General features: G+C 34.6%; 1 protein-coding gene across 1 annotated transcript; it reads right to left on the bottom strand.

Moving 5' to 3' along the window:
* Window positions 1-2,121: 2,121 nt before the first annotated feature.
* C1H8orf88 (chromosome 1 C8orf88 homolog) lies at window positions 2,122-22,602 on the bottom strand. Its single transcript, XM_044658188.1, has 6 exons — window positions 22,451-22,602; window positions 14,585-14,683; window positions 12,284-12,357; window positions 10,718-10,793; window positions 8,793-8,899; window positions 2,122-2,543 (listed from the first exon to the last, which is right to left on the bottom strand). Exons 2-6 carry the CDS (start codon window positions 14,655-14,657, stop codon window positions 2,520-2,522), a joined length of 354 nt encoding a protein of 117 aa, XP_044514123.1. The 5' UTR covers window positions 14,658-14,683; window positions 22,451-22,602; the 3' UTR covers window positions 2,122-2,519.
* Window positions 22,603-22,659: the final 57 nt, after the last annotated feature.

The raw sequence follows: 22,659 nt of genomic DNA on the forward strand, positions 1-22,659 counted from the left end.
ACTACTTTTACAAGTAAAACTCATCATGAAGAAAATTGTTAAAAATCATATTCCTCTTATTAGGATTCTCTTCAACTTTTTCGTCTTTGGGAAAAGTAATTTAGGGTGAAATTTTTCAATCAACTTTTCATCCCTGTATAATTCAAATGGCTAAATTTAAAAAATACTTTTTAAAAAGACTATAAAATTATAGATAACAGAAACATTCTCATATAATCATAATTCTGAACCACCCACTGAGCCTTGTGTGTCCCCATCAATTCTCCTCTAATCTAAATTAATTCATTTTTCAGATATTTAAGAATTTCTCCAAGGTATAAATGTAGTCTATTTTGATTGTTAAATGGATTAGGTCTGTAAAATACTTGTCTTGGCCAATTCTACTGAAGACAAACATTACAAAATATTAACTCTCTCAACTCTTTTAATTTACATACAAAGCAAAGTGCAACATTACTGGAGATATACAATGATTATTTAAACAAGCTATACATATGTACAAAGGCAAAGAGACAGAATATAAAAAGTCTTCACAGCCTCATTCTGAATATGTACAGTAACAAAGGATCAACTGACTTTGAAAACCTATCAGAATTTGATCACCGTAACAAAACTCAGTGCACAATTTCTGTTTAATCTTCACCTGAAAAAAGTTATTTTCAAATAGCTAGGATAAAATGCAGGCCCAAAACAGCTGCTCAGTAATTAACAGGGGCCAGCCATTGCTCCAGCTGGTCCTTTTCAGTATCAGATTTAGGAACTACATCAAGTCTTTTAATACGGTGTAGTCTTCAATGTCTGGCCCATGGTAGCATGACATTAAAAGTGTTCTGCCCATAGCAATGGCTTATCCAACAGATATTTGGCATAAGGGCTTACCAGATTCCAAATTTACATAAAATTAGGTTCTATATTTTTTTATAATTAGCAATAAAGGGACTCAAAATAAGAAAAGGCAATTTAAGTTGTAAGAATTTAATCACATATGACAATTCTGACTGCAATGAAACTATTATATAGGTACAAGGAATTAGCTAATAAAAAGATGTTGTTTTAAAAGGGTTCTTATATATATAACAGCTCATCATAAAATTTTGGCTTTAGATTTATTTTAAATGAATTCTTTCTTAGCACTTAAAAAGGAGCCTTTTCAGATAGAGCAGGTGAATGAGGGATTGAAATTTGAAGTCTTTGGTCTAAAGACTAGAATGACCTGGGAAAATGGCTCAAAGACCTGAAGAGAATGTTTTGTCAGCATGAAATTCTACCAACCAAGATCCCTTTGATGAAGGAGAGGGATTGACACTTACCTTTACAACACTATTTTTACCCTTTGCCAAATAATAGTTTGCTCCTGGTGCAGAGAGCCACTCTTTCCTGTTCCTTTGACCCGTCCCAGGAAAAATGAATTTAAAAAAGTTTACTATTTTCTCTCTTGGTGGGGAGGGGAAGAGTAAAAAGAGAGGAGGCAAAAACCCATCCAGATGAACCTCCACAGAATAATGGTTCTATAACTGGTTAAATGGTTTTTTGAAACTGTGCTGGAAAAACGTTTTCTAGTAATATTAGGGGTGGTTTTTTCATTACAGAGGATTCATGGTATAAAAAAATTTAATTTTAGGAATTTTACTTATTAAATGCTTCATCCAAATACTTTCTTGACATTAAAAGGAAATTAGAGAGTTGGATAGAGAGTTGAAGCTTACTGCATCTGCAATCTTACAAATCCCTAACATTTTCCTTTCTGTTTATAAGAGTAATAGTCCTGTTTATAAAAACTCTCAACTAATTTTCATATAGTCTGATCTATAATATAGCAGTATTTTCTTTTCAGCTTCATAGTTCCATTTGGTATCACTAATACAGCTTCCAATTAGTTTGTCTGCTAATAATTTTAGGACTGCCAAGACAATGTTTATTGCCCAACAATCTAAAGACCAATTGGTCAGAAATTGCTATAAGAAATTCTCCTGTCTCTGAGAATCATACCATTAAATTTACTCAAATTAAGACTTTGAGGAGATTGCAAAAGATCCTTTCAAGCGCTGGTATAAAATTATTGGAAACAAGAATAAAAGCAACTTTAAAGGCAACAAAAGATTATGTACTATATACATAACATAGTAGCAAATATTTTATATTTGAGAATCGTTTACAGCTTGCATTTCCATTCCATTATTACAAATGATGAAAAACAAAAAAATTGCAAGTAACGTGCAAATTATAAATACCGGGTCTTCCCACAAAACTAAGTCAATTACTACTTTCCAGTGTTATTTCCCAAATTATGCAGTTGCTTGCCTGCAAAAGCTGAAGCTGATTAGAAAGAAAGTTCTTTATAGGTTAAAATATTTCTTACTCATTTTAGGGAAAACCAAATAGTCAACCATTGAAATGAAAAATAAATTGGATTGTCACGGTCCATCGCAGTTATTGTTACTAGATCCACTTCATTTTTAGGTGTCCAAAATATAAAATGAACGATTCTTTATCTTCAAAATCATCTGTTCTTATAAATGCTACTTAAAACTTTGGTTGTTTTCCTGAAACACAAAGGAAAGGTTTCAATAAATAAAACCTATATTCATATGTTTTAACTGTATACCAAATCATTATATTTTATTTAATGCTTATTATGTATAAGACATTGTAAATTGACTATGTTGCTATTCAGTCATTTCAGTTATGTGAGACTCATCATTATCCTATTTAGAGTTTTCATGGCAAAAATACTGGAGTGTTGTACCATTTCTTTCTTCAGCTCATTTTACAGATGAGGAAACTGAGGCAAATAGGCTAAGTGACTTGCCCAGGGTCACAAAGCTAGTACATGTCTGAGGTCAAATTTGAACTCGGGAAGATGAGTCTTGTATCACTCAACTACCCTGTAAACTGATTGTAAACCACACTACTACATATCAAATGCCTGGAAATTGTTTGACTAGAAATAAAACAAAATAGGGCAAAACTTTTCTCTCAATGAAGTTTATGCAGCTTTTCTATGTAGTTAGCATGATAATAATATAGAAAACATGCGTACCTAAAGGATCAATTCTAATCACTGTAAATGTTTATCTTTGTGTGAGGAACAATTAGAAGGCCAATTTGCCTGAAGTATATAATATATTATACTTTATGTATATATCCTATACCAGTAATGGGCAAACTTTTAAAAGAGGGGGCCAAAGGAAAAGAAATGTTCATCTATTAGTCCGTTTCTAAGGCAAATCTTTTGAAGTTTCATTGTGTTGTATTCTACTCATTGTATTCGTCAGATTAGGAATAATGTCACAGCGGGATGGAACATTTCAGGGGGCCACATCTGGCCTGCGGGTGGTAGTTTGGATACCTAGAAAATGAAATGAGAGGGGCAGCTAGTTAGCACAGTGCATAGAATTAACTCTAGTGGCTTCAGACACTTCCCATCTTTGTAACATGGGCAAGTCACTTAACTCTGTTTGCCTAGCTCCTGCCACTCTTCTGTCTTAGAATTAATACTAAGACAAAAAGTTAAGGGTTTAAAAAAAAGGGGAGAAAAAAAGATGAAATGGGGTCAAGTTCAAAAGGGCTTTGAAGGCCAAACAGAGAAGTTTCTTTTTGATCTCGAAATCCATTGGGAACCACTAGGGAAAATATTAACATCAGACTTGCACTTTAGGGAAATCATTTTGCAACTGTGCAAAGGATGGATTGGAGCTATAAGAGGACTGAAGCAGAGACCCCAGTATAAAGTTCTTACAACAGACTAAGCAAGAGATGATGAAGGCCTGATCCAGAGTGAGAAAGATTTGGATTAAAAGGAAGTGAGGCAAGATTAACAACAAAGAAGAATTTCTTCCTATTAGAAATGTTAATGTTATAATTTTACTATCATGTGACATTTAATATGGCAAATAAGGTTAGGACATCAACTTAGGAGGTAACTTCTTTGTTTAAATCACCAGGGTTTTACATTACTGTGATGTCCAATCTACTGAACAGAATCTTTTTTTACCAATTGAAATGTGATCTGTATTTTCTTTTTTGCCACTTTCATTCTGGCAAATGCTTTCATTTACAATTTATAGTTTTCTCTTTTTAGCCTCTGTCTGTTCATTTTCCAGTTACCATAGTGCCACCAATTCTTTCATGCTCAACCCATTAAGTCCTTGGGTGAGTATTAGAATGCTATGTCCGTGCTGCTGCTCAATTCTTAAGATCTTACTCCTTCCTAATCTGTCTCATAGACTATATGTGTCCTTTAAACAACTCCCAGGCAGGTGTCAAATCTGGTTTCTGGCCCAAAGATTACAATAGTCTTAACTACCTCATATCGATAAGGAATATTTGCTTGTACATCTGTCCCAGGATGCCAGTTTATTTTCAAATCCTTATTTCAGTAATTTTGGGCTACATTCAGAAAAGGATAGTGTCTAATAATAGGAAATGAGTTATACCATACTCTGCTATGCTCAGATAATATGTAGAATACTGTGTTCAATTTTGGACACCCAAATTTTACAAAGCTGGAGAATATCTAAAGAAAGGCAAACCAGAATTGTGAAAGATTTTCATATCATGCAATAGGAGAATTTATTGAAGGAACTATGGATATTTATTCTGAAGGAGGCTTAGAAGTAGCATGATAGCTACCTTGAAGTGATGTCATGTGGAAAAGGGGCAATACTTGTTCTAGGACCTAGAAGGCAATGCTGGAACAAGGCACAGATATTGTAGAGAGATGGATTTAGGCTAAATGTAAGAAAAAAATCTCCGCATGGTTAAAGTTATCCTAAAGTGGAAAAGACCATCATTGGATGTAGAAGTACCCTTTACAATTTGGATGGTAGGGAAAATTTTTGGAGATTTTGTGGAAGGTTTCCTGTCCAAGTTCAAGTTAAACTAAATGTCTTCAGAAGTCCCTTCCAAATCTGAGATTATATGAATTCTGAAACTGAAGAAAAGTGCCAAGAAAATCTCAAACATGGAGACATTTGTTTGCTCTCCAGGGTGGAGTCTTCATTATGAAGAATAGAACAAAGAAGATCTTATCCTTTTTCTTCTGATGTGTTCTCAATAGCATTCAGATAGCCCATACCCTCCTAGTTTTGTCACTGTCTATGAAAAAAGGTAATTATATTAAGTTCCATATGAGAAAACCTCAAAAGGAGAAAAGGTCAAAATAAAGAAGTTTGGAAAAAGAGTAGCATGCACAAAGGAAAAAAAAAGTGATGGAGACAAAATATGATGGTTTAGATCATCAAACTTTTTTGGCCTACTGCTCCCTTTCTAGAAAAAATATTACTTAGTGCCCCTGGAAATTAATTTTTTAAATTTTAATAGCAATTAATAGGAAAGATAAATGTACCTGTGGCCATCACAACCCCCCTCCCCGGATTGCTGCAGCACCCACCAGGGAGCAGTGGCGCCCACTTTGGGAATCACTGGTTTAGATGGAACTCAAGTTTGGAAAGGCAAACTTATGTAATAGAAGACAAAGGAAAAACATTAAATGTTTTTATAGAGGAGAGGAAGATTAGTGTTCAAGAAAGTAAAAAAAAAGGAAATGTCTAATACAAGTATCAAAAAATTAACCAGACTTAAGCAAAAAGGAAAAAAAAGCCTTCCCCTTGACCATCAATAATATCTATACTTACTAATTGAACATTCATATACAAAGGAAAATGTTCCTTTGAAGAACCTGAAAAACTGCCATTTTCTAGATACTTATTCCTCCTATCATCATAATCAGTTCAAGACTAGAAATTACTAAATTTGTAGTCTTAAACACTTCTGTTGGCCTGCACGTCTGTTCCAGTAATACTATTATCTTTGATTGCTATAAAAATTTAGGAGAAAAGCAAATGAACTGGTACGGTACAAGACCTGGAGACAATAACACCATAGAATTTTGAACTGGAAGAGGCCTTAAAAAATCCATCTAGTCAAACTTCTTCATTTTGAGAAAAGCAGAGCCCAGAAAGATTTGATAAATATATTTAAATAGCGGAGCCAGTATTCAAATCCATGTCTTCCCACTCTAAATTCAATGCTGATACTATTAAACGTTCAAGTTGTTATTGTCACAACTCCCGAATAGATTCTTCTGAAAACACTATCCAGGCCAACCCTTTGATCTATAATATTCCGTTTGGGTCATTTAATCTATAAGTACTTATGTGCAGGCAGAAAACAATTTGGGTAATCTTTTCTAGTAGACAATCAGTCAACTAGCATTGATTAAGCAGCTACTATGTGCCAGGCATTCTGCTAAACTCTGGGACCATCATTCCTGTTTTCAAGGTGCTCATAATCTAATGGCTGGTTCAGTGAACACACACACAGAGTTGATTCAAAGAGAGATGGAGGAGACAGATTCTCCTTCCAAGTATAGACTTCCAGAGCTGGAAAGATCTCAAAAGTCATGGAGAAGACTCCAAAGCATCCAAACCAGTCATCACCTAAGAATTGTTTAAAAGACTTCTAATAATGTGAGACTCCTAAAAGCAACCTAGTCTGATTTTGGAAAGCTCTATTCAGTCACAACCTGCTTCTTTATGTGGTCACTGATTCCGAATCTGCCTCTTTTACAAAATAAAACAAATCATCATTCTTTATACAAAAGGTTCTATATGTACCCTGAATGCTTTAAACAATTCACATATCTTAGACTTATGGTTCCAGGTAAGGAACTTGAATTACATAGTTTCCCAGTAAAAGTACAAAAACTCAAGTGTCATTAAACCCAACACAAATAGTTATATTTATAATACAAAAGGACTTGGGCTAGGTTCTACTCCTTTATTTTCCAAAATTAGTGGAAAATTAATATTTTTATAAATTTATGCTTAATATTTAAGGAACATTTGAATGTGACTTGTGAAGACTTTCACCACATCAATTATCCCTTTATATAAAAATGCTGGTTAGTCACCCTCTAGCTTTGACTCAATCTAAAACTGTGAATTAATGACCTATTATTGGACTATGATAAAGGAAGAAGTCAAGAACACAATATGACAAAGTTGCATTGGCTAGAATGAGATTTGCTAATGAAAAATGAAATGAAGGCCGTTTGTAACAACTACAAAAATTCCAAACAAGCACAACAGATTAAAGGATTTAATTATAATGCATATACAATCATAGTTCTATTTTTTAATAAAAAGAAAACTTCAAATAAGGCAATAACTTAACCTTGTCTATGTAATTTCTTAAATCCTTACATTCTAATGCTACTACTTAAAACATATACTTCTCAACTGGACCTTAGCTCTGAAGTATAATTCAGGATAGTTCACATAAAAGTATTTGTATACCTTGTATGTGAATGGAATTTAAATAAGTGCTGTGGCAGAAGGCATAAAGCAATGTACAGACTCTCCTCTCAAATTGATATACTCTAACAAGGTTAAATTAGACAAAGACACATAATACAAAGCAATATATGAAAATTACAAAAAGCCATTACTTTTGGCTAGGTTGATCAGGAAAAGAGACATGGAAGTAGCGGAATCTGAAATGGACCTTAAAGTCTAAGTGACGATGATACGTATATCAGATAGAACAGATAGCACAATAAACTGGTATGCCAAAGAGAAAGGCAAACAAGTAATAGTAAAGGGACTGGAAAAGCTTTCCATGCAAGATGAGGAAGAACTACAGAACTTGAAGGGCTGCCATGTAAAATATGAAATGTAAAATATAGGTCAGCTAGGTGGCATCGTGTATAGAGTGCCAGTCCTGGAGTAAGGAAGACCTGAATTCAAATCTAGCCTCAGATACTTTCTGTGTGACCCTGCGCAAGTCATTTAACCATGTTTGCCTCAGTTTCCTCATCTGTAAAATGAGTTGGAGGAGGAAATAGCAAACCATTCCAGTATCTTTGCCAAGAAAACCCCAAATTATGAAGTCAGATATGACTGAAACAACATGTAAAATACATTAGGATTAGTTTACTCAAATTTCTGCTAAATATCAAGGTGGGAAAAAACTTCTATATTATCCAAAATTAGAATAATCTGTCTTTGGAAGTAGTATGTTCTTCATTGTTGAAGATTTTCAAGTGGAAGTATCAGACATTTTGTAAAGGGGATTATTACTTAGTTATGGGTTGTGCTAGATGATCTCTAAATCTGTAATCCTAAAAAATAAGGAGAAGAAATGATTGTTTTCTATAATATGCAAAATTGTATCTATACCCTGGATGTCATTTGGGAAACAATGTAATAACAGAAGGAGGAAATCAGGCATATTTTAGTCTAGAGAGTAAAAAAGATAAATGATCTGAGCTTCAAACAACCCTTTGTAAGGCAGGTGTTAATCATTCTATAAATACAAAAAACTAAAGTTCATAGAGGTTAACCATCCAAGGTCATACAGCTATTATATAAAGTAGGCTTAAAACCAAATATGACTGATTTCAATTCAGGAATCCACTACACAAAGGATTCTTTACTTTTTTGTGTCACTGACTCCCTTGGCAGTCTGGAGAAACCTATGCACGCCTTCTCAGAATAATGTTTAAAAATGAAATAGGTAAGAATAAAAAAGGAAACAAATTACAAAAGAAATCAATCATTAAAATATTTTTAAAAAATTTTATGGACTTCAGGTTAAAACACTTGCCTTCTACAATTCCTTAAAAAATATCAGGAGAAAGCCACAGATGGACAAATTGCCCAATTTATTTGTTAACCGTGTTAGCTTAGGTTTGGAGAGAGATATCAAATCACAAAGAATTAGAAACTTAATAGATACTCTGATCAATACTTGTTGAATTGAATTGATACAAAACAAAACAAAGTACTTACTGGCTTCTGGAGTACAATGGGATGATCAGGCAGAAAGTCTGGTTTCTTTCTACAGATGGAAACACTTGAGAGCTTCAACAGGAAATCTCTGCTATATTTAATTCTTTCTGTATACATTAACCACCAATTAGAATTTGACAAAACAAAATTCCCTATTAAATAATTTTTGGCACATTTCTTTTGTGAGTGAAACTTGTCCATGTGTTTTGCAGATTTAAAAGACTATTCTTGGAAGAAAAAAAAGGTAAATGAGAAACATATGATAAATATTCCTTCAGCTAGATCAACTCCTTTAAAATATCCCTTTTAAAGAATTGTAGCCTTTTGGAGGCAGTGAGAGTGCTTGAGGGAATACTTACTACATGGACTCCTCTAACTAACTCTGTATGGTCCAACAGACAAATGAGGTATTCCTTGGTGCCAGAGTGCTACAGGCTTTGTTAAATATAATTTTGATATAAGTATTTCAGTTTCTAAAATATGAGAAGTTTTAGTTATATGAAATATACTTGAATATGTTAGCTTTTCAGTAGTACCTTGGGAAAACAAATATGGAATTACTATCTAGAAAAAATTCAAAATTAACAAAGAAAGTCACGCAAGTACCACAAATTATAATATCTAAGTAAATAGAATAATACTTTAAAATGATATTGCACTTAATAGTTTACCTCAATTGATCTTCATAAAAATCCTAAGAAGTAGGCAGGCCAGGTATTATTGTCACCAATTTACAGATGAGGAATAAGAAACAAAAATGAAAGGACTTTTGTCCAGGTTTATACAGCTAGTAAAAAATTAAGCCAGGACAAGAACCTAATGCAGTCTTTAAACAAGGACATAACTTGTAAAAAATCAAGCACTTTGTATCACTTTGTCCAAAATCCCAACATGATATATATAACACTTTTAAAATTTAATATTTATCCTGGCCTCATATCACATAGCTTACTAGTGACTATTTAATTTTCTTACTCAAAGAAACATACAAAATTAAAATTAATAGTACTTTCTTTTCATTTTACTTTGTAGACTCCAGTTCAACTTAACACAGGAAACTCCACTGCTCTAAAAAACAGTTCTTATATCAAGAAGAATATATACACATTAATGGCTTTTCATTGGAATATTGCTGTGCTTTTATTTTATATTTTGCTTTCCTCTCCCATCCCTGGAAATAGCTTTCCCAGAAATTTAAGGAGAATCTACATAGTGAGGGAAAATAGAATTTTAAAAATCAGATACAATAAAACTTCACCAATTTGTGCTCATTTTTTCAGAAGTAGAGAGAATGAAGTTAAACAAATTCTTACATGTTCAGTCCTACACAAATTAATGTAGTTATCATGCACATGGATGACAGTCAAAATATCTGTTGAATAATGAATACTTCAGCTTTAATTGCTATAGAATATTAATTAGTAATTAGAATAGTAGTATTTGTACATAACATACTAAGGTAGCTTAAATATGCCATATAAAAATTTATTTGTAACTTTTTTTAGCAAGTCTTTCCTTCACAGATAAAATCCTTCACAAGATAGACTACCCATGGACAAATTATTACAAATTCTGAATTAATGTAGTATGAGTTAATGGAGTTTTATGTACAGAACACAAAAAAACCCCACCAAAAACAAAAATCAGGGTTTTTTTTAACCCTTGTAACTAGCATTTCCACATACTTATTAGTCTTTAAATTAAGACAATGTTAGAAATAACTGGAAATCTGTGGCTCAGATTTTCAAAAATGTATCTCTAATAACAAATAAGAAAAGAAAATCTGAAGCTGGAGGCAAGTTGCCTAAAGTACAAATGATTTTTAGCAAACTTTAAATTTCATTAGCCAACAACAGTATGTTGACCTACATATATCAATTTCAAAGATACTACACCTTTAGTTGGGGATTTGGGGACAGGTTTACCTTTTTTGACTGGAGACTGATGCTGCTGTGGTTGATTAAGACCTTGAGTGAAGGTTTGCATTCCATTAGTCTTACACTGCTGAACAGGAATAAAATGTACTTTTAAAATCTACAAATTTAAACATATGCTATATCTCCACCTTACTAAAAGTCATTTATTCTAATAACTGAAAATGTCAGAGCATACATTTTGGCTTAAATAGTAAGTAAACAATATATTTAGTTAATGTCATCCAAACCAGAGGTTTTATAACTTTTTTGTATCATAGACTCCTATGGCAATTCAGTAAATCTGGTGAAGCTTATAGGACATCTTTTCAAAATAATTTTCTTAAAATGCATAGGATCACAAAGAAAAACAGCTTTGTATTTTAAAATGTTCCATTTTAATTGAAGTTCATGATCCTCTAAAATCAAGGGGTCCAAGGCCCCAGAGGTAAAGATCTCTTGATCTAAACAATAATTTATTCATTCAAAAAGGAGGTTATTTAAGGCATATTTATGTAGGACTTATTAGATTTTTTGTTTCTTAACAATTACTTTTCATCTGAAATATGAAATTCAAAAAAAATTCACACTTCACAAAAATGATATAAATCAAAATTCCAAAAACTAGAAGAGCAAATTTTTTTCTTTATATACATTTATATAAGTATTAAGACTAGGGGGACAGCTGGGTAGCTCAGTGGATTGAGAGTCAGGCCTAGAGACGGGAGGTCCTAGGTTCAAATCTGGCCTCAGACACTTCCCAGCTGTGTGACCCTAGGCAAGTCACTTGACCCCCATTGCCCACCCTTACCACTATTCCACCAAGAAGCCAATACACAGANTGGGCACAGGGCAACCTTTGAGCATGAGAGTGCCATGGATGGCAAGCCTTTGGCCAATTGAAGGATCCAGGGAGAGGAGCCATAGTTTTGAAAAGCTAGTATGAGAAGCTGAGAACTCCCACTCCGACTCTCTCACACACACACACACACACACACACACTCTCTCTCTCTCTCTCTCTCTCTCTCTCTCTCTCTCTCTCTCTCTCTCCCCCTCCCTTTTTTATCTCTCTCCCCCTCCTCTCCCCTCTTATCTTATCTCTTGATCTTTGACAAGCCTGGTAAGAGCTGGCTGCAATGGAAGACTGGATTTTTACATAAAATTAATAAGACTAAAAAGCCCCTTTTCTCTCTCTTTACTAATAAATGCTTATAAGTCTGGTAATAAGCTTCCAGATTAATTTTTATTTGTAAAACTTCCAAGGTACTTTATGGGTACTTCAGTCAGAAAGCTGTTTTTCACTTTTCTATTGTCATTTGTGTGCTTCTCTTGCTCCTCCTGGTGGATAATAGGAGGTACTAGTCAGAGAAGCATAGCTAGACCAATACAAATTAACTACCAACATACCAGTACTCCCACCTTCATCTCTGAAGGACACCAAGCAGTGAGCAGTGATATTGATAGGTTGACTATTACTCTAATAAAGAGAACTATTAGTCTGAACTACTTAGCATATAAATGTCTTTAAATTTTTACATAATTTCAATGATTTATTCTCTAAGTATTTGAAAAACTTACCCTGCCAACTCCACTTTGTAAACACTGAGTGCTGCATGGATTTTCATTTTGAAAATTAAAGGGGAATGCTGCTCCTGTAGGGACAAGTTATTACCTTTATTAAGAGGTAAGAAAATAAATATAACTAAGCAAAAACCATGACCTTAAAGAGAAAACTGCCGTTGTTTTTTAATACTTCAGTATCTAAATGTATTATAGGCAGTCTAACGAAATAAGTGAGTCTTGGATTCTTTAAATTATTAAATGAAGAAGGGTGGATAGCTGAAGGCATTTTCCCAGAGAATAAGAAAAAAGGCTTAAAAAATTTAAGGAATTTATGTTAGCTACCAGAAAATATTTTTCGGTGAATATATTTATATACAGATTTTAGTCATCGAGATCTGCTAAGGAATCTCCTTCATGGAGAGTTTTTAAAAATAAGATTGATTTTAATGAATGCAAAATAAGACTATTGTCTAAATATTTAAAAATGAATGAACTGATATATCTACAAATCTTATAATTCTGTGATACTAAGTTGCTGATATACTAGAAGCCCTATTACATTAAGTGCTTAAATTTCATTTATTTTTTTTAGTGATTTTTCTCACACATACTGACATTACAAAATGTAGCATTTTTAATTCTTATTTTCCATTTTTATTTCTTTTTATTATTTTACAGGCTTACTATGAATAGCTGAAACAAAATAGGGATAATTTTCTGGAGCACACATAAATCTTTATCTAAGATACTTACTCTTTTCAATGAATTTTCCCTTTAAGAATCATATAATTAATCCCTGAAGACATACGAGTTTGATGTAGAATGAAAATAAATGATTGCATTCTTCAAATTTAGAGTGATTACAAAACCAAATAGAAAATAAAATTGAAACAAGTTTGCAAAACAAAATATCTTCTGCATGTGCAGATTATTTGAGCCTTAGTATTGAATTACTCAAAATAATTATTAACAACAATGCAATTATTTTCATCCAGTCAGTCAGTCAATCCAGCACCTAGCCTGGTAGAAAATGTAGCAAAAATGGTTAAAAAAAAGTTTTCTTTAATTTGCAGCATAGTCATAGGAAAGATATATTGGAATAAAGAGGCAGTATGGTGTAGTGCATAAAATACTAGATTTGCAATCAAGAAGCCCCAGGTTCAAATAATGGATTCAGACACGTACCAGTCATGTTGCTTTTTAAGCAAATCATTCACCCTTTTCTGAAACTCAGTTTCCTCACCTATCTAATGAGGGGCTGAATTTGGTGGCCTGAAAGATCCCTTATAGCTCTAGTCCTATGATCCCTCAAAACCAGTGCTGATTCTACAAAGGATCTACAAAGGAGTATGATTTAAGGATTGAAAGTCAAAGTTTCTTAACTTAACCTTGAATTTGTCTTGTAATAAAAATTTTTACTATATTTCAATATAATTCTTTTCCTTTGCAATGCTATTTTGTGCATTCAAAAAGGGTCTACAGGTTTTACCAGATTGCCAAAGGAGTCCTTGACATGCAAAAAGGTTAAGCATCCCTGCTAAGAGAACTATCACGGTAAATTAAGAAATTATTGAAATATAGAATTTCACAAATGAGGATGTTAAATATGATGGGCTATATGTACACAGTAGTAGGGAAAGAGGACTCTAAATTATACATGTAGTATAGATAAGCTTCTACTTTAGACCAGCTCTTGAAAGATTCTTAACACACCAAAAAAAAAAGTTAGAATTTTTCCAAGGAATCATCCAAAAAATTAGCTTCATGGACTAATGGCTCTGAGAGTAAAAGGTTAAAAGGGGGCATTTCTGCATAATGTATCTGAAAACTTACCTATTTTCCTATGTTTAGGTTTCCAGAAGTCAGATTACCTGTTCCAGCTCAGAGCATAGCCCTAAACTTTACCAACGTAAAGTTATGACATCGCAATCACCACAGAATCCACACGTGCTGTTATACAATAATAATCTTTAAATTGCACTTATATACCTAATTTTTTTCAAGGATATTTTTATTCTCCAATAAGATTCTGTAGTGATCATTGTCAATTAGCACAATTTGTGCTGGAGTATTGATCTGAGCAGGAGCCAGGGATCTGCCAATATGAGACCTGAAACAAAAATACACAAGGTTAATTTTAGTCAAGTGCTATTTTACCTCTCACCTTTGCTGGTCTTTCAGATTATGGGTTAATAATACAGAAACAGTTTTAATTTAACCTTCACACAATGACAATAGAATACTTTTGAAGCATTAAACCTTTTAAATACTAACAACACGGACAAAATATTTAGGTATCTCTGGGAAATTACTCACCATGGGGAGAAGACAGATGTCGAACTGGTCTTGCTGGCTGAAGCGGTTTACCAATCAATTTTTTGGTTTCCATTATCACAAAGACCTTGAGGTTCCATACTTTAAAAGAAAAAATATAGTTATATAGCATATTTTAATTAAGAAAATTAAATTCTCATTTTCATTATTGTCTGAGAATTAATAGAATTCTATCACAACAATGAATCATAACACTTTCATGAGAAGAAGTACCAATGTCAAGACTGAAATAAATTCAATGATACTGGTTGCACATCTACTGGTGTAGAATTTTGTGCTGGGTACTAGCGTGATGCCTATTATGGGCAGGATTGATCACGAACTAGTAGAGCTAAAACAAGAATAAGACACCACCATGTAATTATGATCTCTAATATAATTAAGTGCTAGAGTAGCGAATCCAGATGCAATCTGCAGTTCAAGAGGAAATGTTGTTGCCAACATAAGGTAACAAAAAAGATTTCTAAGAACAGAGAGCTTTTGAGGTCAGTTTTAAAGGTTGAGAAGGAATTCACCAAGTAAAAGGGGGAAGATGGGACATCCAGGCATAGAGAATATAAGTAAAAAGGGAAGGGTATATTCAAGAACAAAAAAGTAGTTCAGTTTACTTTGAATATATCATGAACATAGAGTAATACAAAATAAGCCTAAAAGGCAACTTTGCATCAAACTATGGAAAGTCTTGAAAACTGAGAAAAGGTAACTAACCTATGCAGGATTAAAAACTAAACAGACACATATCTTTCTCTGAAAGGCCGCCTTTGTCCCACATTCTCTGCTCCACTGAGGATTGGGGCCTGCACTTCTGACTGGTGAGAATTATCATATATTCTCCTAGACTTGAACTTATCATGTTACTTTCCTTGACATCTTAATGCTATGCCACCCCTATATGCCTTTTCCCACACCTCTTCCCAACTCTCGCTCTGTGAAAAGTAATCAAATCAACACATTTTGCTATGACTTTTTCCCTGGCCACTATTCCCCTACACATATTCTTACTCTAAGAATATAAGATCTTTGAAGACAGGGATTGTCTTTTTTTGTCTTTATATCCCCAGTACTTAGCATAATGTCTGATGCTAGTAAGCATTTACTATTTCTTCATTCATTTATTTTAGGCCACTGTCCTTCTAATCATCCAGATTCAAAACCATAGAGACATCTTAACTCTTCCCTCCACTTGAATTATCACTGAATCAATACTGAATCTTAAAATATCCACCTACTTCTCTCCACTTGTACCAGAAAGATCCCTAGTTTAGATCTTCATGGCTACTTATTTCAGGACCCCTTAATTGGCATTCCTGCCTCCAGTCTTTGCCCTCAACAATCCAATCGCCACTCAAATGTCAAGTAGAAATTCAAGTTAAGTCTCGCCATGTCAATAGCCAATACTTCATCCCCCCCCCACTCAATTATAAGAAAAATCCAGGTATTTGGAACCAACTTCTGCCTCCAATCTATTCCACCAACCTGATTATACATTTATTCCTTCCCTCACATACTCTACACTACAAACTACTTGTTATTGCCCATACAAGACATTATCTTTCCTGTGCTTTAGTACAACTTGTGCTTCATACCTAGAAGATTCCTTTCACATTGCTTCTTGAAACCTTTAATTCTCTTTTAAGACTCAGCTCAAGTGCCACCTCCTTCAAAAGACCTTCCTGACTCTACCAGTCATTAGTAAATCTGATCACACCCCTAAGAAATCATTTCTAATTATTTTGTATATGTGCACACACAAATTACATATATATGCATATATATCCATGCATTCACTTATCATGTTGAATCATATCTAGTAAAATATAAAATTCCTTGAGGACAGGATCTATCTATCTCATTTTTGTGTTTGTATTTGCATCATCCGGGATAATGCCTGGTACATGAGGCACTTAATAACTGATGTCTGCACCAATATTAAAGATGACTAAATGAACAGCATTGTATTAATAAGAACAGTGAATGGGAGGAGAGAGAAAGAACAAGTTTAAGGAGAAAATATGATAAGCCACTTTGGACATCAAAATGGACATCCTGCCAGATGATCATCTAGAACTAAAAAGAGGTCCAGACAAGAAATAAAGATTTGAAATTCATCTATACAGAGATAGAAATGAATGAGCTTAATAAGAAGAGATAAGAAATAAGAGCAGGGACATAACCTTGGAAAAATCCCCACCCTTTAGAGAATATTTAGGAAAAGAACAGCAAAGGAAACAAACTTATTTAAAGAAATAGCAGAATTAATAGAGTGCAGTACAAAAAGCAAAAAAGAGAAAATATAATAAGATGGGATGATTAATGGTACCAAATGTTGCAGGGAGGTCAAGGAGAAAAAGGACTAGGGGGAAAAGACAAACCTCTCCAAGGACCAGAAGGAAAGAAGAGAAAGTGGACAATAAATAAATGATGGCTTGAAAAAGAGAAATCTTAGTTTTCAATTACTTTTTCTCAGCAAGAGAACATAAGTCAATTTTTTGAAGCAATCAACAAGCATTTATTAAACATCTGCCAAGTTCCAGGCATTGATTGGGCTAGGTGTTAGGGATAAAAAGATAAAAATGAAACAGTCCTTAATCTCAAGCTTATATTTTATCAAGAAAAAATGAATGTTTTTCAAATATACATTACTCAATATAAAATTTGATGAACTATGTAGACCAGTGATGGTGAACTTATGGTACATATGCCAAAAAGGGCATGCAGTGTGCTCTCTGTGGACACATGCACTGCCCTCTCCACCCAGAGTTTGTTACTAGAAAGGCAGAGGGCCTCAAGAGGGGCTGCTCCTTTCCCCTTCTCCACAATGCCTGATGACATTTTTTCACATCACCCACCCCTCTGCCCAGAAGCCCAATGGGAACACAGACTCCCCTCCCCCTCTCCACCCAGGCTGAAGACACTCCTCATTTCACTTACTCCTCTGCCCAGCAGCCCAATTAGATCACACAGTGAATAAGGTGGGCAACTCACAGGTGTCAGAGCTGGAGGGGAGTGGAGTGCTCAGGTCACTGCCCTCCTCCTCTTCACCTGTGCTAAGGACATACTTCACATCACCCATCCCTCCATCTAGCAGCCCAATGGGAGCACTTTCTCCCTCCCCTGTGTGGGGTAAGGGTGGGGCAGGGCATGTCCAATAGAGGAGGGGGGGCACCAGGGCACAGCATGTGGTCTCTGAGAGTGGGACACCGCAAGTGATCTCAAAAAGGCTCACCATCACTGATGCAGATAGTCAATACAAAGTCTACAATAAAATTCCAACTCTGTTGCCTTATTCTACCATGGAGATGGCCTTCGACTATTTAAGGTTATGTCACTAGAGTAAAAGCACTGGCTAGAAAGTATCCTAAACTAGCAAAAAATCTAACTATAAGTTAAGCAACTGAAATTCTTAGTCATCTGAGGTTAAGCAAAGAAAATTCATTAGCCAAATAATAATCAATGAGATTTTTTTTCAGACATAAGCAATTTACAAAGACAAGAGTGAGGTTTTGATCCACACTGTTGGAAAAAAGTGTTCACAATAACTACATAATAGATCCTTAAGATTCAACACAAAGAAAACATTAAACAGCCACTTATAAATTTCTCTTACTCATTACCCAGAAAGTCTTACTTTTTTTTTTGATGTTTTTAATCATATCCAACTCTTCTGAACTGATTTGGGGTTTTCTCTGAAAAGATAATGGAGAGGTTTGCCCTTTTCTTCTCCAGAGAGTTGAATCTACCTGACTCCAGGCCCAGCACTCTACCCACAGCACCATTCAGCAGCCCAGAAAGCCTTGAGAACTTGGCAAATAATTTACTAATCAAGAACAAGTGTATATGCTGTTACACCCTAACCAAAAAGGTTTCCCTTTTTCTTTCTTATTTTTGGAGGGATGGAAGGTGAGAAGGGGCACAGGAAAATAAAATATAAAGTAGGATAAAATGAAAACTCCTTTATTTGAGGGAAAATGGAAAAGTCAAAGATGTAAATATGAATAATGGCTGACCTATTTATTTCAAAAAAATCTTTGGGTATTTGTTTTAGGAGTGTTTTTTGAGCTGTGTGGTTTTTTGTTTTTGTTTTTGTTTTTTGGTCCAGACCTGTGATTTCATTGCTGTATTAAGCCCGAATTGAGGGAACCCTTTCCTAATGCAACTCCACAACTGTTCTGAAACTTAAAGAATCTTAAGAAAACTTTTTGGGATAGTGACTTATCCAGGATCAAAAAGCCAGTATATATCACAGACTTAACAACCCAGGTATTCCAGACCATAAAACCAGCTCTCTATCTTCTACACCACAGAGTAAATAGTGAAAGATTTGGAGTTAAGGGATACCCTCAGCTTTTCACACTTGCTAACTGTGTGTCCATGTTCAGGTCATGGGCTCTCTCAACCTGAGTCATAAGAAAGGTGCAATGTTTCCACTACTGGCTTTGGGAAGAAAGCACTTTGAGAACTTTAAAGCATTATATAAATGTAAGTTATTATGAAAAGAATTTTGGAATAAAGACACTATCATTCTAATCAGCAAAACCACAACCACCAAATAATTTGCTTTTTAGGGCTGTTGAAGTTCCACAATTTTTTAAAAAGTGAAAAAACTAAGTTTCTCTTACTAATTTGTGATAAAACAAGCATTATTCCAAAAGAGCAATATCTGTTTATTCAAATCAATACTTAACATCTTCAGGAAGGTATTGTCAAGAATGGTTTATTAATCAATTGCTAAAGAATAGAAACACATTCATATTTTTGATACTATAATTTTGACACACAAAACTATTTTGAAATTTAAAGAGATCTAAACATGATTTTTTAAAATGAGGTCCAAGAATCACTAAGACATAAATGCTTTATTCTCTAAGTTTTCATAAACATTTCTGACAAGGCTGTTATGGTGCACTATTATTTAGCAACTTTTTGTTATCTTATTTGCTTATAAAGCATTAATAGAAATTTTTAAAATATTCATAAGATGTAATTAGACCATTATAAAAGGAGGCTTCCTACTGATGCTAGGACAAAAAAATTTCATATAAAATGAAACGTGCCATCAATATGTTACCTAAAAACCTACATATACCACAAAATCTATAATTCACAGATAAAAATTTTTAAAGATTAATTACCAAGATAATAAAGTCTACACAGTAACATTAGACGCTACATAAATCCCAGTTTCTTATTCATTCAGTGGGCAAATCCTGAATATAGAACTCAAAAAGTTTTCCTCCCAACAGTTGGTATCACCTAGAGCAGGTATTTGTGATGTCAACAGTTGCAAGTGAAACAGAATCCTACATACAACATTAGGCAGCAAATGGTAGGACTACCAAAAGGTTAATGTTCTAAATTTTAACCTTCATAATTTTCCTGCTAGAAATTAGAATTTTAAACATCATTCATTTTGATCCAGCTAGTCATGAACTCGGTAGATACCTGTAAGTGGTTGTTACTACAAATGTATTAAAAATTGTGTTTTAAATATCACCATCTGGTAGAAGAAACATTACCCTGAAAGTCAGAAGACATTATCTAGAGCCAGTTTTACTACTAACTAGCTGGATATAAGACCATAAACAACATGACAATTCCTATGGTCTGTAGACCTTAGTTTCTTCATTTATAAAATGATACAGTTTGCCTAGACTATTTATAGTCTTACTACTAAAATTTTATGATTGCATTAATGATATATCTGGAATTCCCTGTAGCTTTTTTCCAACTAGTCACAAGTCAAAACTATAAAAACATACATTAATAAACCTGAGGTGTGCCCAAACCACCAGTAATTATTGTTGAAATAAAGGAATTACTGACATTTAGTACATTCTTTTCATTTCTGAAGAATAATGTAAAGAGATAAGAGAATTAAAAAGCAAAATTAAAATGAGCCACATGCTGCCTGATAGTTGGTACCTAGATATTCAATGATTAATCCTAAATATGAAGATAGAGACAATTGTTGATGAAAAATCCCACTACCTACCATCAGCCATTTTGCTTAGAAATTAATATTTTAAATTGTATTAAACATTACTAACTACTTTTCTTTTATATTCCCAAAGTTTCCCTGGAAATCACAGTGAAATTCTATGTCAAAAGCTCAAAGTAACAGCCATGTAGTTTTAATATACAAAATTCAATACCTAAAAAACCCTCTTAAAATTTCCATTTCAATTTCCTTTCAGGAAAGAGGAGAAATATTTGAGAAATAGAAAAAGAATGAATAGAAGTTCAATGGAAGAGGGCAATCATTAACCAATCCACCTAAAAGACAATAAAATAATTCCACTCAAACTCGAAAATTTTGGCACATAACAAAATTAAGAATGCCTGAAAATTAATTTCACATTTAATGAGTGAATATGAAAGGTGAGAGAAAGCAATTGTTGGGGTTTTTTATCTTTATATGTCTAAGTCTACCACATCTCCTAGCAGATATGAATCTTAGCAGGGGCTTAAAAAAGAGTGTACAGTTGTTCATATGAAATACAGAAGGGAAAATGGCAAAAAGGGATTAAGTGGAGGTACAAGAAAAATCATCTTTGTGGTACTAACTGATGACTTCCATATTACTAGATATTTCTTCCTTCACCCTGAAAGTAATGAACTCTAAGGAGAGAAAAAAAGTGATGCAAAAAACCCTCAAAATATGTAAGGAGGAGAATGGGGAGTTATGAGGAGGGGACACATACAATCTTGTGAAAACACCACTTAATTCATTACTTCCTATCAAATACACTGGGGGACAGTTAGATGGCACAGTGGATAGAGTGCCAGCTCCAGAATCAGGAAGAACTGAATTAAAATTCCATCTCAGATACTTGCTAGCTGTATGACCCTGAGCAAGTCACTTAACCCTGGGGTTTGCTCAGTTTCCTCATCTGTAAAATGAACTGGAAAAGGAAATGGCAAACCCCTCTAATATCTCTGCTAAGAAAGGTCCAAATGGGATCATTAAATGTCTGACAGAACTGAAAACCTAAATAACAACAAAATCAAGTTTGTCCCAAGCACCCTCTCAGTGCTAGTTGCTAGAGATAAAAGATAGTAATGAAACAGTTCCTAGTTTCAAGAAGTTTATGTTTGGAAACCCGAATGTGTATATATGTATAGGCAAAAAAGATACAAAGTTATTTGAGAGAGAACACTAGCAGTTTGAGGGTAGGAGATGTTAAAGAAGGCCTCATCTAACAGTGGAGATTTGAGCTGAATCTTTGAAAGCTATTTTCTTATTTACTTGAAGCACTTTTCTTTAGGAATATCAATTAACCCTATATTATAAAAATAGCATTTGTGGTTGCCCTATAGAATAAGACTTCTTTTTTTTTTTTAGCTTTTCCCAGTTTTTCCTAGGGGAATGCCAACTTAATAAACTTACACATATGTTTGTTACATATATGTATATATAAAACAATACTATAAACAAAACTTAAAACACCCAAGATAAAAAAAAAACCTAACAAGCTCAATCTTGTCATAATATCATTTAACCAATTAATCAATAAGTATTAATAAGTGTCCACTATGGATCATCGTTAGCCTAGTAAGTAATGAGGAGTTTGGAAACACGGAGAAAACTCCTCACACAAACACCCCACCCCATCCCCCATCTTCCAGCCCCCTCTCTCGCTCCTCGGCCCCAAGGTCAGGGGGCGCCCGGTCAGAGGACCGTAACTGCCCTCTCCCATCCCCCACCCTCCACCCTTCTCTATCCTCACAAATCTCCATCAAGGCATCCGTCCCCGCCTCCACAAGGCGCCCTCCCAACAAGTCCCTCCTCCTCCTCCGCCTCCTCCTCCGCCTCCGCAGCCGCCGCCGCAGCTGCACCCGGCCACCTACCGCCTCAGGATCCGAGAGAGCTCGGGGCGGAGTGTCGGGTGCGGCACCACGGCTTCCCAGCCCTAGGACACCTGTCCCCAGCGCGGCCGCCCCGTCGGTCCTCCTGCCTCCAGTCGAGGGCACGGCTCCCTCCTCACGCTGCCTTCTCCTCCTCCGGGAGCGGCCGCGGGGTCGGGAGCGGGATCCCGACTGGGGTTGGGGGGCCGGGG

The sequence above is a fragment of the Gracilinanus agilis genome, chromosome 1 (assembly GCF_016433145.1).
Source record: "Gracilinanus agilis isolate LMUSP501 chromosome 1, AgileGrace, whole genome shotgun sequence".
NCBI lineage: Eukaryota > Metazoa > Chordata > Mammalia > Didelphimorphia > Didelphidae > Gracilinanus > Gracilinanus agilis.

Bases quoted from the DNA above. Each gene is read 5' to 3' on its own strand.
- C1H8orf88 (XM_044658188.1), bottom strand. From the start codon at position 14,657: ATGGAAACCAAAAAATTGATTGGTAAACCGCTTCAGCCAGCAAGACCA. The intron at 8,900-10,717 runs GTAAACCTGTCC...TAATGTATACAG, and splicing joins TCAGTCTCCAGTCAAAAAAG to AAAGAATTAAATATAGCAGA. The intron at 2,544-8,792 runs GTAAGTACTTTG...TTTGTGTTTCAG, and splicing joins CCATTGTACTCCAGAAGCCA to GAAAACAACCAAAGTTTTAA.